This window comes from Myotis myotis, unplaced genomic scaffold (assembly GCF_014108235.1).
Source record: "Myotis myotis isolate mMyoMyo1 unplaced genomic scaffold, mMyoMyo1.p scaffold_m19_p_5, whole genome shotgun sequence".
Lineage (NCBI taxonomy): Eukaryota > Metazoa > Chordata > Mammalia > Chiroptera > Vespertilionidae > Myotis > Myotis myotis.
Genome location: NW_023416357.1, coordinates 5,152,022 through 5,167,469, shown reverse-complemented (window position 1 = coordinate 5,167,469; position 15,448 = coordinate 5,152,022). Strand labels below are relative to the sequence as shown.

At 45.2% G+C, this 15,448-nt stretch overlaps 1 protein-coding gene across 9 annotated transcripts in view; it reads left to right on the top strand.

The window, feature by feature from the left end:
* The first annotated feature begins 13,867 nt into the window (after positions 1-13,867).
* PRLR (prolactin receptor) overlaps positions 13,868-15,448 on the top strand; it is a 129,601-nt gene continuing 128,020 nt past the window's right edge. For 3 of the 9 annotated variants that reach the window (XM_036309178.1, XM_036309179.1, XM_036309177.1), the window contains exon 1: positions 13,989-14,105. Coding sequence is in view for 2 of the 9 variants with exons in the window: in XM_036309187.1 (XP_036165080.1) it covers positions 14,525-14,673 (149 nt within the window). In the remaining 7 variants the exon portion in view is untranslated. Of the gene's footprint in view, positions 14,106-14,406; positions 14,674-15,448 lie in introns of those variants that run through there. The other 6 variants (XM_036309187.1, XR_004967547.1, XM_036309188.1 and 3 more) reach the window with 6 other exon arrangements.

The following is a 15,448-nucleotide window of genomic DNA, read 5'->3' as shown; positions in this document are numbered from 1 at the left end:
ACGCAGGCCGGGCAAAGCTAGCTTTTCTGTAGGTGCTTCACTCAGAGTAACATATTAAAACATATTGAACACAGGCCACATATGAAAATCCAGCTGTTTTCTATTAAACCAGATTTAAAAGAAATTTACCAAAATGTAAAATAATGTCATTTCTCACACAATGGTTTGGTTATGGAAAATATAATTTTCTATAAAAATATTATGTTAGGAGTTTTATTGCTTTTACCAATGCCCCAACTCTCTCTCTCTCTCTCTCTCTCTCTCTCTCTCTCTCTCTCTCTCTCTCTCTTTCTCTCTCTCCTCTGCGCCCACGCACGGGCACACACTCAGCCTCCCCTCCCACCCGGTCTGGTTTTTAAAGGCTTTAATTTTCTTTTTCCTCCCGGGGCATCGTTGTTAATAAAAAGACGAAAAAAAGCCAAAACATTATTTTAGTACATAATAGATTTTTATTGTTATTTTAGATGAATTCATGCATAAACATTTTTATACATTTTCCTTTTAAATTTCTAATGTGGTAAATATCTTCACACATAAATAAAAGCTTTGGGGAGATTCTCAATCATTTTAAGAGTATGAAAAGGTTCTGAGACTCCAACGTTTGCCAACTGCCACTTGAGCCTATCCAGACGGCAAAAATTGCAGAACTACAGACTTGCCTTCTCAGCCTAGCTGGCAGGGTGCCCCTCGAGGAAATGTGACGGCAGTGCTGCTGCCTTTATTATGGTGGTGATGTTTGAGGAAGGGGGTACCATCCTCAGCTCTCCGCCTGTTCAGAGTTGCTTGCCCACTCAGGGCAATATTTAAGTCATTATTTTCCCAGCATCAAAGGCATTGACACTGTATATCCTTGTTTCACCGAGGAACAAAAGGGGACATTTTCTCAAGTTGTGAGGAAGAGAGTTCTCTGGAGACATTGCCACGTAGAAGGCAGATGCTTCCTTTGCAGAGGTGCGCATGGAGCCCCGCTCCGAGGGCGGAGATGCAGGCAGGTGATGGCTGCAGTATTTCTCAGCCATGAGGTGAAGTGGATGGGAATCTTTCTTTAAAAGTCTCAAAATGTTTTCCTGAACCTGGTCTTAACGTCCATACCTAGCATTGGCTTATGTATCCTAGAAGGAAGAATACGAGGAAGGGGGGAAATGTGGAAGATTAAAAAGATAAAAGGACAGAAAAAAGCAGGGAGAGAAGGAAGGAAGGAGGACGGGGGTGGGGGTGGTGGCCAAGCTGGGTAGTAAATCAAGTTAATTTCGCTCCCAAGCCCACACGATTAACCTCTATGTATTAGCCGGTGTCATCATTAGCCATGTAACTGTAGCATTTTCTTAAGTCTGGACCATTCGATGTAATACTTAGAGACAGCATCATTTTATCTTGAAAAGAATTCAGTACTGTGGAAAGGGAAACCACTGGCAAACTGAATTATATGGACAAAAGTCCCCTGCTCCTGGTCCCTGATTGGTCTGTCCTCATGCAAATGAGGATTCCCAACCTTGAAGTTTGATTGATCCAAAAGGCACAGTCCTGATTGGTCAGAATAGAGCCACTCTGGTTGGTCAAAGCTGTGCAGCTCTGATTGGGTAGGAAAAGCCTCCGTTCTATTGGTAGAAATAGGATTCCAGGAACTCCTTTATAAGGGCTGGCTCAGATGGCAGAAACAGTTCCGCAAGGCTTCTCCTTCAAGTGCAGTTTGCCCAAGAAGCCTTGCAGGAATGGCTTCTAGGTTCTGTTGTTTGTTTGTTTGTTTGTTAATTTGGCCGCCAGGAGCCCTTCCTAGTAGAGGTCTCAGGGTTCACAAAGTACACAACACAAATCACTTTATCCCAAGTGCAGTGCGAGATGGGCGGCGTGGATCTCCGTGGACCGCGCTACTGTCTGCCTCCTCTCGTGGCAGGTGGACCTGTGCTCCAGCCTGAAAAAGGCCAGCGATGCCGTTTGCCTTTCGGTCTGAGTGCAGGGTGGTGTGTTTGCCTTGGCAGCCACATCCTACTCACGCACGAAGCCCTGGCACCTGTGACTTCTGTGAATGGCACAGGGCGAGGGGGGCAAAGGGGATGCCACTCTGCCATTTGCCCAGCTGACCTCTTGCCCCCGTTGTAAATCCTGAGAAGGCAGTTCCTCTAGACTCGCCCTGTTCCTCCCACGTGGAGCAGGAGTTGGCTTCATGGTGTGAGCCAACAGGAGAAGCCCCCCAGGGTGTGGGGGGCGCCTGCGAAGGGCCGGCGAAGCTGCTGGCCACGTTTCTCTGGCAGGAACTGGAGAAGCAGCCAGCTGCCAAGGGTCCCAGCTGTGATTCATCGCGTGCAGCCTGCCGGTGGCTCTTCTCACTCCACAAGGACGCAGCCGGCTCAGTGCCCCAAATGTTGGACAGAAAGCATCTACCTTCCCTTTAAAATTAAAGTGGAGCCGAAACCGGTTTGGCTCAGTGGATAGAGAGTCAGCCTGCGGACTGAAAGGTCCCAGGTTCGATTCCGGTCAAGGGCATGTACCTGGGTTGCAGGCACATCCCCAGTAGGAGATGTGCAGGAGGCAGCTGATCGATGTTTCTCTCTCATCGATGTTTCTAGCTCTCTATCTCTCTCCCTTCCTCTCTGTAAAAAATCAATAAAATATATTTAAAAATAAAATAAAATTAAAGGGGAAAAGAAAGAGGAGCGGGTAAAATGATAATTTTCTGGCCTTTGTCTCTTCTCTTGCTTTCTGCTAAGTGGCCAGAGATGCTGACGATTACTTCAGAGTGGGAGTGACGAGATGTCAGTGCCTCCGAAACCCTGTGCACCCTTCCTCTGCCTCTGCTCCCACAGCCCCGCCTCCCCACCCCAACCACCTGCCCTGGGACAGGGGGACCTAAATGATTTGGATGGATGGCGGATCGTGAAGATAAGTGGGGACTGAGAGCTTGTGCGAGTGGCAGGGCGTTCCCAGCCTGATCAGGGCAGCTGAAAAGGGGCAGGGACATTAAGTGAGAGAAATAAATACATCTGTTTTTCCTTGCCCCCACCTTTCCTCCCTGTCCGCTCCTACCCTCTCTTCTGCTCCTCTCTCCTTTCTTTACTTTTCTTCCTTTCCATTATCTATCTATCTATCTATCTATCTATCTATCTATCTATCTATCCCTCTATCTCTCTGTTTCCCTACTCTTTCTTTCTCTCTCCCAAATCATGAAATTGAATATTAATGTGTTTATAATATCTGGGGGTGGGGGGAGAGAGAATAGCATTTGGGAGTGTATTTTCACTTCCCAAATGGCCCATCCTGAGCCTTCTGGTCCCTGCGAACTGGTGTGTTTTCTGTTTGGTTTGGTTTTTGCTTAAACCAGTCCCCACTGATAGCCACAGCGCGCTTTGAGATTGCATGGAGGTCCACAGCGCCTCTGGTCTGAGCTGGGAACAGAAGTCACAAAACCCCCAGCATTGCTTGCTGTCCTGAGGTTACAGAAAGGCAGCAGAGCGCCCTGGTGAGCCGGCACGGCGTTGCCACTGTGACTCTCGTGGCCCCAGAAAGGACTCCCGAGTATGGAGGGCATCTGCATGACACCTTCTGCATGGCATTAGTTAGAATCATTGTTCTCTGAGAAACGTAGTCCAAAAGCTCTGGGAAGCCAGGAGAATGCCCCAGACTTACTTCTTTCCATGTAAGAATTACAAAAGAAGAAGAGAATAAATAACACGCAAGCAGAGAGGCAGGGTCAGAGAATGAAATAAAATAATAATAAAGATAATGCGTAAGAAAATCACTTTTGGTCTTCAGAGGAAAAAAAGGGATGTATAAAAAAAAAGAAAAGAATTTTTGTTGTTAATCCTCGCTTGAGGATATTTTTCCATAGATTTTTAGAGAGAGTGGAAGGGAAGGAGAGAGAGAGAGAGAGAGAGAGAGAGAGAGAGAGAGAGAGAGAGAGAGAGAGAGAGAGAGATATCAATGTGAGAGAGACACTTTGATTGACTGCCTTCCACACAAGCTCCAACCAGGGCTGGGGACTGGCCTCAAGCCTGCAACCAAGACATGTGCCCTTGACCAGAATTGAACCTGGGACCCTTCAGTCCGCAGACCAACATTCTATCCACTGAGCAAACCAGCTAGAGCAGGAAAATGACTTTTAACAGGACCCCCGACTGTCAGATTTTTTGTTTTGGGGGACGGGTTGGGACATTGTTTTTGTACTGAAGGCAGCTAGCAGGCCAGGGTAGCATTGGAAGACTGTTTCTTGCTGAGACGCCCAAGGAAAGGCCAGCGGATCCCGAGGCACCGAGAGCAGGGAATCTGGCTGGTAGGTGCTGTTACTGAAGCCACTGGTAGCCAGTCTCTCACCACAGTTCACAACTTGGCTTTTCAGATGTTTCCAAAGGATCAGGTTTCCTTTGGCTCAGAGAGCAGACCTGGCTGGAGGCCTCCATCTCATAAACTCTACTGCCAACGTCGAACAGTTGCTAGGCTCACAGAGGCACTATAATGTCATCATGGGCTTGTTTGGCCTGGGTCCAGTCTTGTGACCTCCTTGGAAAAGCCATCACTCCTCTGGCCCTCAATCTCTTAGTCTCTAAAGTGAGAACATGACTCAGTGATTGTCAAACATCACCATCTAGATGGGGAAAAAAAATGTTTTACTTCAGGACTCGATATAAGTTTGATTTCTATATTTTATTTTAATATTACAATATCTATATTCAATAACTGAAGTAAATATTTATAAAACAGTATTTATCCTTACTACCTGCAATAGACTTCCTCCTTTCTCTCTCTATTGCTGGTCATGACTCATTAAATTAAGATTTCATCACTCTCCAAAGGCATCAAAGCCCACAGTTTCAAATCTCTGATCTAGATCATACATTCATTCAAGAAACATTTATTAAATGACAACATGTACCAGGTTTCCAGGTGCTGTTCTAAGTTCAGCAGTGAACTAAACACACAAAAATGCTTGTCCTCCTAGAGCTTACAACTGGAAGGGGATATATGATGAGATATATTATGTATCTCAATAAACTACACGATGTCAGATGTTGTAGCAGATACTATTGGTACCCCACCCATATCTCTGGGCATCATATCATCACTTCAGTGTGCTCTCTCCTATTCCAGGGACCAGGATCTGCATCTTTTTGCTTTGGGGCTTCACAAAGTCACAGAAGTCTTATTTGCCCACCTTGAGGAGAAGCAGGAAATTAACACCCCATCTTCTAGGGTCCACAGCAATGACTAATGGAAGTTGGTGTAGAAATACCCCAGCTCCTTCTCCACATGGATGGGGTAACCATGAAGCATCTCCCTAAGAAACCACTTCCATTTGAGTTCTTGGCACAATGTGTACTTCTGGGGTGACCCAAACTATGAACCAAGGTGGTAAGTGCTGTGGTATAGAATACATAGGAAAGAGGATAGGAAGGCCATGGCAGAAATTTTGAATGCAGAGGTTGGGGAAAGCTGTGCTAATAGGAAATGAGGGATATTTGAGGAAAGGCCTCAGGAGGGAGGGGAGAAAGATGTGTGGCTATGGGAGCGGGGGAGGGGATGTTTCAAGCAAAGGGTAAGACAGAGAATTAATGGGACAGGAGATAAGAGATATAAGGGGCAGATCTAAGCAGATACTTTCAACTCCACTGTTTTATTTTATGTCTGTATGTTAGTGAGGGAGGATAATAATACCTAGAAACCTGATTCAAAAGTGCCCCTTGTTATTTAAAGGCAGAAAATGTGCCAATGTCAGGCAGAGAGGCTAACGGAGGCAGCAGAGGCTGTGTGCGTACATTTCAGAACCTCCACCCGCGCTCACCGTGGTTTCCTTCAACTGAGCTTCCTACAGTGGCCTGCAAGATTTCCCACTACTGACACAGCTTATTGCCAGGCCTCAGGGACAGCCCGAGAGCTCTCACGTTCCTGACCGCTAACTGATCTGAACCTTTTCACTTGTTGATTTTGACCCAATGCGATTGTGTTTTAGTATCAGTTTCCTCATCTAAAAACGGCCCAGCCAGCACTGGCACCATCATGCATGTTTGGAAAACCCTCAGCCAGTCCCTTTGGTGGGGCGAAGGGAGCAGTAGGTGAAGGCAGTTGAGAAGTAACTTGGATGCTGTTATGGGGAGAAGGGCCTGCTCCTGCTTTTCTACAGTCACATTTTAGAGAAAGGAATCCCTTCTATGCTGATCCAAACAAAGAGCTTGGATCCCACCTTTGCTTGAACCCTTTCAGTGACAAAGACCTCAGTGCTTTGCAAAATGGTGCTTCCAATTCTCAGGCTCCGTTGATGCCATTAAAAGTTCTCCATGAGTTTGAACTACACTCCGAAGAACTCTCTAAGCAACTCAGAACCTACGTTTCCCGTTATACGACTGCAAAAAAAGCCAACCTACGTGGCTTCTTTCTCCTCAGCCAAACATCAGCAGGTCTGTTAGGAAATTCCACACATAATGCAACGTCCAGCACTTGAATATAACTTAATGGTTGACAAGTCAACAACAATACTAACCATAAAGGTTACTGCCTATTTGATGCTGTTCCAAGTGCTTTTAATTTAATTATCTTATTTAATACATAAGCTATCCTATGCAGAAGGTGCAATTATCATTCCCAGTGTATAGATGAGAACAATAGAAAGCAGAAGCTCAGTAATTTGCCCCAGATACGTAAGCAGTAAATTGTGGAGCCAGACACTCAACTGGGTTAGTCTGACTCCAGAGCTCATATCGGTCACTACCCTCTGCTCTGCCACCTCTCCTTTAACAAACCCACAGCTGGTTAGTGAGGGTCCAGACCAAGACTCAGGCCTCTGGCTCCAGGCCCATGCTTTGTCCACCGTGTCCTATTACCCTGAGTGTGGGTGGATTGTCCTTGGGAGAAAAGTAGGGGTATCTTGGGGAGGGAGAGCTAGGGCACAAAATTCCTAAATCTAGATTCCCAGGGGAAATGCACATCTATTGAGTTTTACTTCTGATTACCAAATGTAGAAAATAACCTCCTTTATTTCTAGATTTAATCAGGAAAATCGGCACTGGCATAGGCACAGCCTTGCTATAGAGAAGACACTAAGACTTGCCCAAATTCCCACACCTTGGGTACCAGTGAGGACAAAGCTCAAGGAAGTCTTCAGTTTGAACCAGGAAGAAGCGATTGCCTGCAGTCACAGGGCCCTGTCACCTGAGGCTGTTGAGATGGCGAAAATGCAGTGGTGAAAGCTTCCTTTGTGTAATATCTTCCTTCTTCCCTAAGGAATTGAGAGGAAGAGAAAGAGAGGGCCTCAGTTTACAAAACTGAATCTGAAAGATTTTTATCAAGACAGTGAGCTTTCTGAAAGGGCTTACAGGGCAAAAATCTCAGAGAAAGGAAGCAAGGAGGGAGACAGAGATGACAATTGTCAATAGCATATTTTCACGACAGCAGGCAAGGTGATCCATTTAAAATGAAGGTCAGGTCAGGTCACCTCCAAGGACTTCCCTCCTCCCTCTTCGTCACAGGAGGAGCCTTATTCCATAAACACACTTCGTAGTTCTCATTCAGACTCTGCTCAAGCTGCACTATCAGGAGGCCCACTGTGACCCTCAGACTTAATTGGAAACCTCCTATGCCCTTGCTCTGTTTTGTTTTACTTCTTAGCATATTTCACCATTGATTTGCTTGTTTGCTTTAGGTCTCTTCTCCTTCCAACCATATGTGTAATACAATGAATAATACGATGGAAGAGATCTCAGACTGAATTAAAAACTTTTTTTCCTGCTATAATCCACCACCTAAAACTGAGCCTGGTATTTGTTGATGTATGAATGAATGGGGGGGGGGGGGGGAATCAATGAACAAAACTAAGAGGAAGCAAAGAAAGCAGACGGGTAAAGATAACAACAACAACAACAACAACAAAAGAATGATTCTGAGAGTAAAGAGACCTAAAATATGAAATTTATAACCCAAATATGGATAGGAAGATTGGGCAAGATGAGAGAAGCTGGTCTTTAGTGATTTAAAAGATAGGAACGTTCATTCTGTCTGCAAACCAACTGTGGGCCTTATTTTATTAACTCTTTATCTCTGGCCTCAGACACACACACACACACACAAACATTCATGATAGCTTCTATAAATTGAACCAGACATATGATCTGAATTAGCTCCAACCTTCACAATGACCCTGAAAACAATTATCCCCACTTGCAGATGAAGAAAGTGAGGGCTAAAAGTTAAGCAATTTATTCACAAGAGCCAAAAGTTGAAAACAACTCAAATGGGTGAATAGATAAGCAAAGTGGGGTATATCTATACAATACAATAGTATTCATCTATGAAAAGAAATGAAGTAATGATACATGCTGCAACATGGAAAAACTTAAAAAGCAGTGTGCTATGTGAAAGAAGCTAGGCACAAAAAGTCACAGATTGTGGGATTTTATTAATATGAAATAACCAGAATAAGTAAACCTATAAAAACATAAAGCAGATTCATTGTTGCCAGAGGCTGAGAAGAGAGACATGGGCAGTGCTTAATTAGTGTATATGGTGGTGATGAAAATGTTTGGAAACTAGATAGAGGTGATAGGTGCACAACATTGGGAAGGTACTAAATGCCCTGTATTACACATTTTAAATGGTTGAATTTATATTCATCTTAACAAATTAAACTAAGTATTAAAAACATGCACAATGGTAAAGTGAGGTCTTCAAGTTGAAATGAAAGAACACTAAACAGCAATAAGAAAGTATATGAAAGTATAAAACTCACTGGTTAAAATAAATGTATAGACAAATACAGAATATTGTAATACTTTAATAATGTAAATCACTTTTGATTTTAATATAAAGTTTAGAGACAAAAATATTAATAACAACTATAACTACAAATATCTGATAACAGATACACAATATAAAAATATATAAATTGTCACGTCAGTAGCATAAAGTGTTGGAAGTGGAATCGAAGTGTAGAGTTTTTATATGCAATAGAAGTAAAGTTGTTATCAGCTTAAAATAGACTCGTAACGATAAGATGTCTTATGGAAGCCTCATGGTATCCACAAAGAAAATATCGATATAAGACCAAGAAAGACAAAAAAGGAAAGCATACTCCAAAAAAATCAACAAAATATGAAAGACAGTGAGGCAAAGAGGAACAAAAGAACTACATGACAGAAAATAGTTTAAAATGTAAATCCTTTTCTTTTTAATAAATCCATTTCAATCAATAATTACTTTAAATGTAAATGAATTAAAGTTCTCAATCAAAGGACATTAGAGTGGGAAATGGATTAAACAAACAAGATCCAACTATATGCTACTTGCAACAGACTCACTTCAGATTTAAGGACAAAACATGGCTGAAAGTGAAGATATTTAAAAAATATTCCATGTAAATGATAAAAATAAAAAATCAGAGATAGCTATAGTTCTATCATCAATATAGACTTTAAGTCAAAAACTGTGACTAGAGGCAAAAATCAACTTAATATAGTGATAAAAATATCAATTCACCAAGAAGATAAAACACTTATAAATACATATGCACCCAACAATAGAGTACCTCTTAAATATATAGCGCAAACATTAACTAATCTGAAAGAAGAAACAGACAATAATACAATAATATTTAAATACATCAATAACCCACTTTCAATAACGGATAGAACAATCAGACAGAAGATCAATAGGGAAACAAAGGACTAGAAAACCGTCCAGTGGTTCTCAACCTTCCTAAAGCCGCGACCCTTTAATACAGTTCCTCATTTTGTGGTGACCCCCAACCATAAAATTACTTTCGTTGCTACTTCATAACCGTAATTTTGCTACTGTTATGAATCGTAACGTAAATATCTCATATGCTATATGTTTTCCGATGGTTGCGACCCACAGGTTGAGAACTGCTGCTAGTATAAGCAAACTAGACCTATCAGACATATACAGAACAATCCACCCACCAGCAGAAGCATACACATTCTTTTCAAGCACATACATAACATTTCTCAGTAAAGGGCACATGGTAAGCCATAAAACTAGTCTTAATAATTTTAAGAAAATTGAAATCACACCAAGTATCTTTCCAAATGTAATGAAATGAAACTAGAAATCAATAGCAGAAGAATAACTGGAAAATTCACAAATATGTGGAAATTTAAAAGCTATTCCTGAACAACCACTGGGTCAAAAAAGATATCAAAAGAGAAATCAGAAAATTACTTATGACAAATAAAAACATAACATACGAATTATGGAATGCAGCAAACGCAGTACTAGGAGGGGAACATATAGTAATGAATACCTACATTGACAAAGACTTAGCCCTGGCCGGTGTGGCTCAATTGGTTGAGCATTGTCCCATGTACCAAAAGGTCACCGGTTTGATTCTCAGTCAGGGCATATGCCTTGGTTGTGGGCTTGATCCCCAGGAGGAGGTGTGAAGGAGGCAGCTAACCAATGTTTCTCTCTCATATTGGTGTTTCCTCTCCCTCTCCCTTCCACTGTAAAATCAATTATAAAAAACATATTAAAGCCCTAACCGGTTTGGCTCAGTGGATAGACCGTCGGCCTGCGGACTCAAGGGTCCCGGGTTCGATTCCAGTCAAGGGCATGTACCTTGGTTGCAGGCACATCCCCAGTAGGGGGTGTGCAGGAGGCAGCTGATCGATATTTCTCTCTCATCGATGTTTCTAACTCTCTATCCCTCTCCCTTCCTCTCTGTAAAAAATCAATAAAATATATTTAAAAAAACATATTAAAAAGATTTTTTTAAAAAATACCTAACCTTAAAGCTCAAGGAACTAGATAAAGAAAATAAACTAAGTCCAAAGTTAGCGGAAGGAAGAAAAAAGTAGAGATTAGAGCAGAAATAAATGAAATAGAAAAATTAAAGATTGGTTTTTTGTTTGTTTGTTTGTTTTTTAAATATATTTTATTGATTTTTTACAGAGAGGAAGGGAGAGAGATAGAGAGTTAGAAACATCGATGGGAGAGAAACATCGATCAGCCGCCTCCTGCACATCTCCCACTGGGGATGTGCCCGCAACCCAGGTACATGCCCTTGACCAGAATCGAACCTGGGACCCCTCAGTCCGCCGGCCGACGCTCCATCCATTGAGCCAAACCGGTTTCAGCAAAAGATTGGTTTTTTTAAAAGATAAATGAAATTGACATTCTTTAGTTAGATTAAGAAAAAAGAAGACTCAAATAAATAATACCAGAAATGAAAGAGGACATATTATATCTAATACCACAGAAATAAAAATGATCATGAAACTGTTATGAACAAGTATATGCCAACAAACTGAGTAACAGAAGAAATGGATAGATCCCTAGAAACACAATCTATACAGAATGAATCATAAAAAAAATTAAAAATCTGAACAAACCAACAATGAATAAGGGAAATTATGTCAAGAATTAAAAACATGTCAATCAAAAAAACTCTAGAATCATATGGCTTCACTAATGAATTCTACCAAATATTTGAAGAGTGAATATTAATCCTTCTTAAACTCTTTCAAAAATCGAAGAGGAGAAAACCCATCCAAATTCATTTTATAAGGCCAACATTTTCCTGATGCCATAGCCAGACAAAGACATTAGAAACTAAAGTGCAATATCCCTGATGAACAACTGCAAAAATCCTCAACAAAATACTCTCAAACCAAATTCAACAGCATATTAAAAGAATCACACACTGTGGCCAAGTGGGACTTACTAGTATATGTAGGATGCAAGGATGGTTCAACATATGCAAAGCAATTGTATCTTTCTAGAAACAGGGAAATCGGGGCCCCACCCTAAACCTCCTGAATTAGCAGCTTTGCAAGTGACAGCTGGACTCAGTACCTTTGCGCCACTCCTCAGGTGATGGTGGTGTGCAGCCAGGGTTAAGAACCACTGGTATTGATTGAAGGCGTTGAGAGCGTGGTGAGGCAGGGAAGCTGAGATCATTCTTTCACCACGTTTTCCAGGTGAAAACAGGAGTGAATTCCATTGTAAAGCTGCCAAAAGGATTAGCCGGGTCCAGCAAGATGTGAGTCTCTTGTAGGCTGAGATGAAGGAGCCTGGGACAGAAGAGCTGAAGTACGCCTGGGGAAAGGGGAAGGGGGAAAAAGCAACTTCGTGCTTCTGGACTCTCTGTGACACAGTCGTCAGGCATTTTATATAGACCAGTGGTTCTCAACCTTGGCTGCACATTAGAATAACCTGGGACTCTTTTTAAAATCCTGATTTCTGGGCCTCCTCCTCTGGAAATTCTGTTTTCTTTGTGATGGGGTGGGGCCAGAACATTAGTAAACAAAGAAACAGAATTTCCGGGGGGGGGGGGGGCAGAAATCAGGATTTTAAAAAGATTCCCAGGTGATTCTAATGTGCAGCCAAGGTTGAGAGCCACTGATATAGACTATCACCGTTATTATCCCCTTTACCGGTGATTTAAAAAAAACCACACCATGATTATTATTTTGAAGCATATATTACCGCATCCAATTTACCGTGAGACAGTGGAGCTCCGGGAAGCCAAATGAATAACAGTAAGGACCAAAACCATGCCAAGGGCTGAGCTCTTTCCTCTGCATCTGCCGTGGACCAAGGTCTTGGAGGGATGGGGGCTGGGAATAGCTGGGGGGGGGGAAGGAGGAACACATCCACTGAGACTATGACAGGTCAGAGACATGCAAGGAGCGCACACAGGTGAAGGGGCTGTTCACATGCAGAGAAGCAGGTAGTGGCAAAGCTATGGTGGGCCAGAGACAAGGGTTGAGGCTCACCAGCAGACTCCCTTCATCCTCTCTGTAAAGCTTCGGTGTCCATAAAGCACTGAGTATGAGTGCTGGCGGCTTAGTGACCGTGCCTGGACCCTGTGTTCTGCACAGCAAAGCAGAACGCCAGGCCAGCCCTTCCCTCCCAGCGAGCTGTGGATCAGCCAGTCACTCAACAACCACCCTCTCACGCTGGCAGTCATGGGCACAGATGAATTGAGTTGCCTGCAGCTAAATGGGATTCGAGCCCAATTAACCACCGGGAGTCCTTCTTGGTAAGTATATGCCTTCTCGCCAACAGCAAACTCAATAGCCATTGTTTAAAACACTTTCTTGCTGCCCCTCTGAGTTATGAACAATCAAATGCAATATTAATCACATCAGCCAGACGCTAGCTCATGGAGGGATACCTGTTTGATCCCGGCAGCTACTACTATTTGTTTCAGTTTTTTGTTCCTGTGGTTTTGTGTTTTTTTTCCCCAAGAGAAAAGGTGGTGGTTGTGCACATACAAAAAAGGGAACTACTGCAGCCCTATTAGAGAAGATAAATTCTGTATCTGTGGAAAACAACAAAAGCGTGGGTTACTCAGGCACCACCCCTGCGGCAGAGAAAACACAGGGCACTCTGGAAGTTTGGGTCTTGCGGTATCAAAAAAGAAACCAAACTCCCTTAGGCCACTGACTGTTTATTTTCTTTCACCCTTTTCCCTCTGAGCCTTCCTTCTGGGCAAAGGTGAGCTTCAACTCCCCGGAGCCCCCTCCGATGTTGTCAAGCTACTGTTCCAAGTTATTCAGAGATAAGGAAAGACATCTGACACGGAGACGCTGCACATCTTGGCCGCCGGGAGAAATATCACCGTTGCGGTCACTGAATTTACTGAGCCATCCTTGTTTGTCTGTCTATTGTTTTGCCCGTGTCCGCGGAAGGTCGGTGGCCCGGATCCCGCAACGCCCATCTGGGGAGACTGGGCTCCGTTATTTCTTCTCCGCGTCTTTGTTGCATTCGCCCCCCCCCCCTCCCCCGCATCCCCCGCCCCTGCCGCCCGCACCTTGGAGAGCCGCAGGCTCCGGGCATTCTGCAGGCTGAAGAAAATCGCTGTTTCGCCTCGGGCAAGGAACAGAAATGTTGCAACCCTGGCTCCTCCCCTAACGAAGAACTGAACAAGTGCACCGCGCGAGCGCCTTCTCGCACAGCCGCCGCTCAGGGCGCCCGGCGCAGGTCCCCGCCCGGGTCCCAGGAGGCTCTTCCGCGGGGCTCCCGCCCTGCCCGCCGGCCTGACTCGCCGCTCTCCCTCCTTCTGGATTTACCGGCTGCGGGAGAAGCGGCCCGACCCGCCGATCGCCGCGTCCTCCTGCAGGAAGTGCTGCGGCTGCAGCGGCAGAATTCGCTCCCGGACCACAGTGAGTCGCGACCGCGGGTGGCGCGGCGGCGCGGCGCCAGGGCTGCGGGTTCGAGGCCAAGCCCCGGAGCAGAGCGAGGGTGGCGGCGCTTTGCAAAGCGCGTAGAATTGCAGCCCGACCGCCGCGGGCAGAGGGGCTGGGAGAGCGACGATTGTTTGTTTGTTAATTGAATTTATTGGGGTGACATTGGCTCACAGCCCATGCAGGTTAGGCTTTGACCCCAGTCGGCGTTTAGGTCCCCTCCCGCCACCCCCCGCCCCCCAGCTTTGACTACTGCAGCATTCGTCCTTTCCAAACGCAGCTTCAAACGCACCTCGGAGACTGAGTTTTGGCGCGACTGTGGAACTCTCAGATGTGAATTATTTACGGCAGATTGGGGGGAAATTGGGGAGGCGAAGGGGCTCCGCGTAGCTGATGCGATGACCGCGGATCAGGGGTTCCCAGCCGCAGCCGCAGCCGCAGCCGCCGCCTCCCGCGGTCCGGCCCAGGTCCGGGTCCGGCGGGGAAAGTTAGTTACCTGCGCTGACCCGGAGGCGCGGCTCCCCCAGAGGCGGCGGGATGGCGGCAGGTAAGCAGTTCGGGGCTGCGATCCGTACCGAGCAGAGCTGGAGGGAGCAGGACGGGGCAGAGGGTTTCAGCCCGAGGGAATCGGAGAGCGGAGCCCAGGGAAGAGGAGCCCGGAGCCGGGAGCCGGGAGCCAGGAGCCAGCGCGCTGGCGCGGGCGCGGGGCAGAGGGCACGGGCTGGGGTTCTAGCCGCTTCCATAGGAAAACAGCATTTCAGTGACTTTGCCTGTGACCGGGGAAGCAGCCCTAACAGGCAATTTAGGGTTTTCTGTGATTGGGTCTGAGAAGGTTGCTAAACGTTACGATCAGTTGGAGAGATTCCTTCGTCTTCATTCATCAAGTTCTGGCCAAGATTTCCCACTGGAGTCTCCAGGATGGTGCTACTCCTGGCCCTGCACCTGGCCTCAACCCTCAGCAAGACTCCTCTCCTCTCTTCTCCTCTCCTCTCCTCTCCTCTCTTTCTCTCTCCTCTCCTCTCCTCTCCCCTCCCCTCCCCTCCCTCCTCTCTCCTCTCTCCTTCTCTCCTTCTCTCCTTCTCTCCTTCTCTCCTCTCCTCTCCTCTCCTCTTCTCTCCTCTTCTCTCCTCTTCTCTCCTATTCTCCTCCTCTTTCTCTTCTCTTCTCTTCTCTTCTCTTCTCTTCTCTTCTCTCTCTCTCTTCTCTCCTCTCTCTCTCTTCTCCTCTCTTCTCTCCTCTTCTCTCTCTTCTTCTTCTCATTCTCTCTCTCTTCTCTTCTCCTCCTCTCCATTCCTCATCCTCTTCCGCTTCTCTTCTCTTCT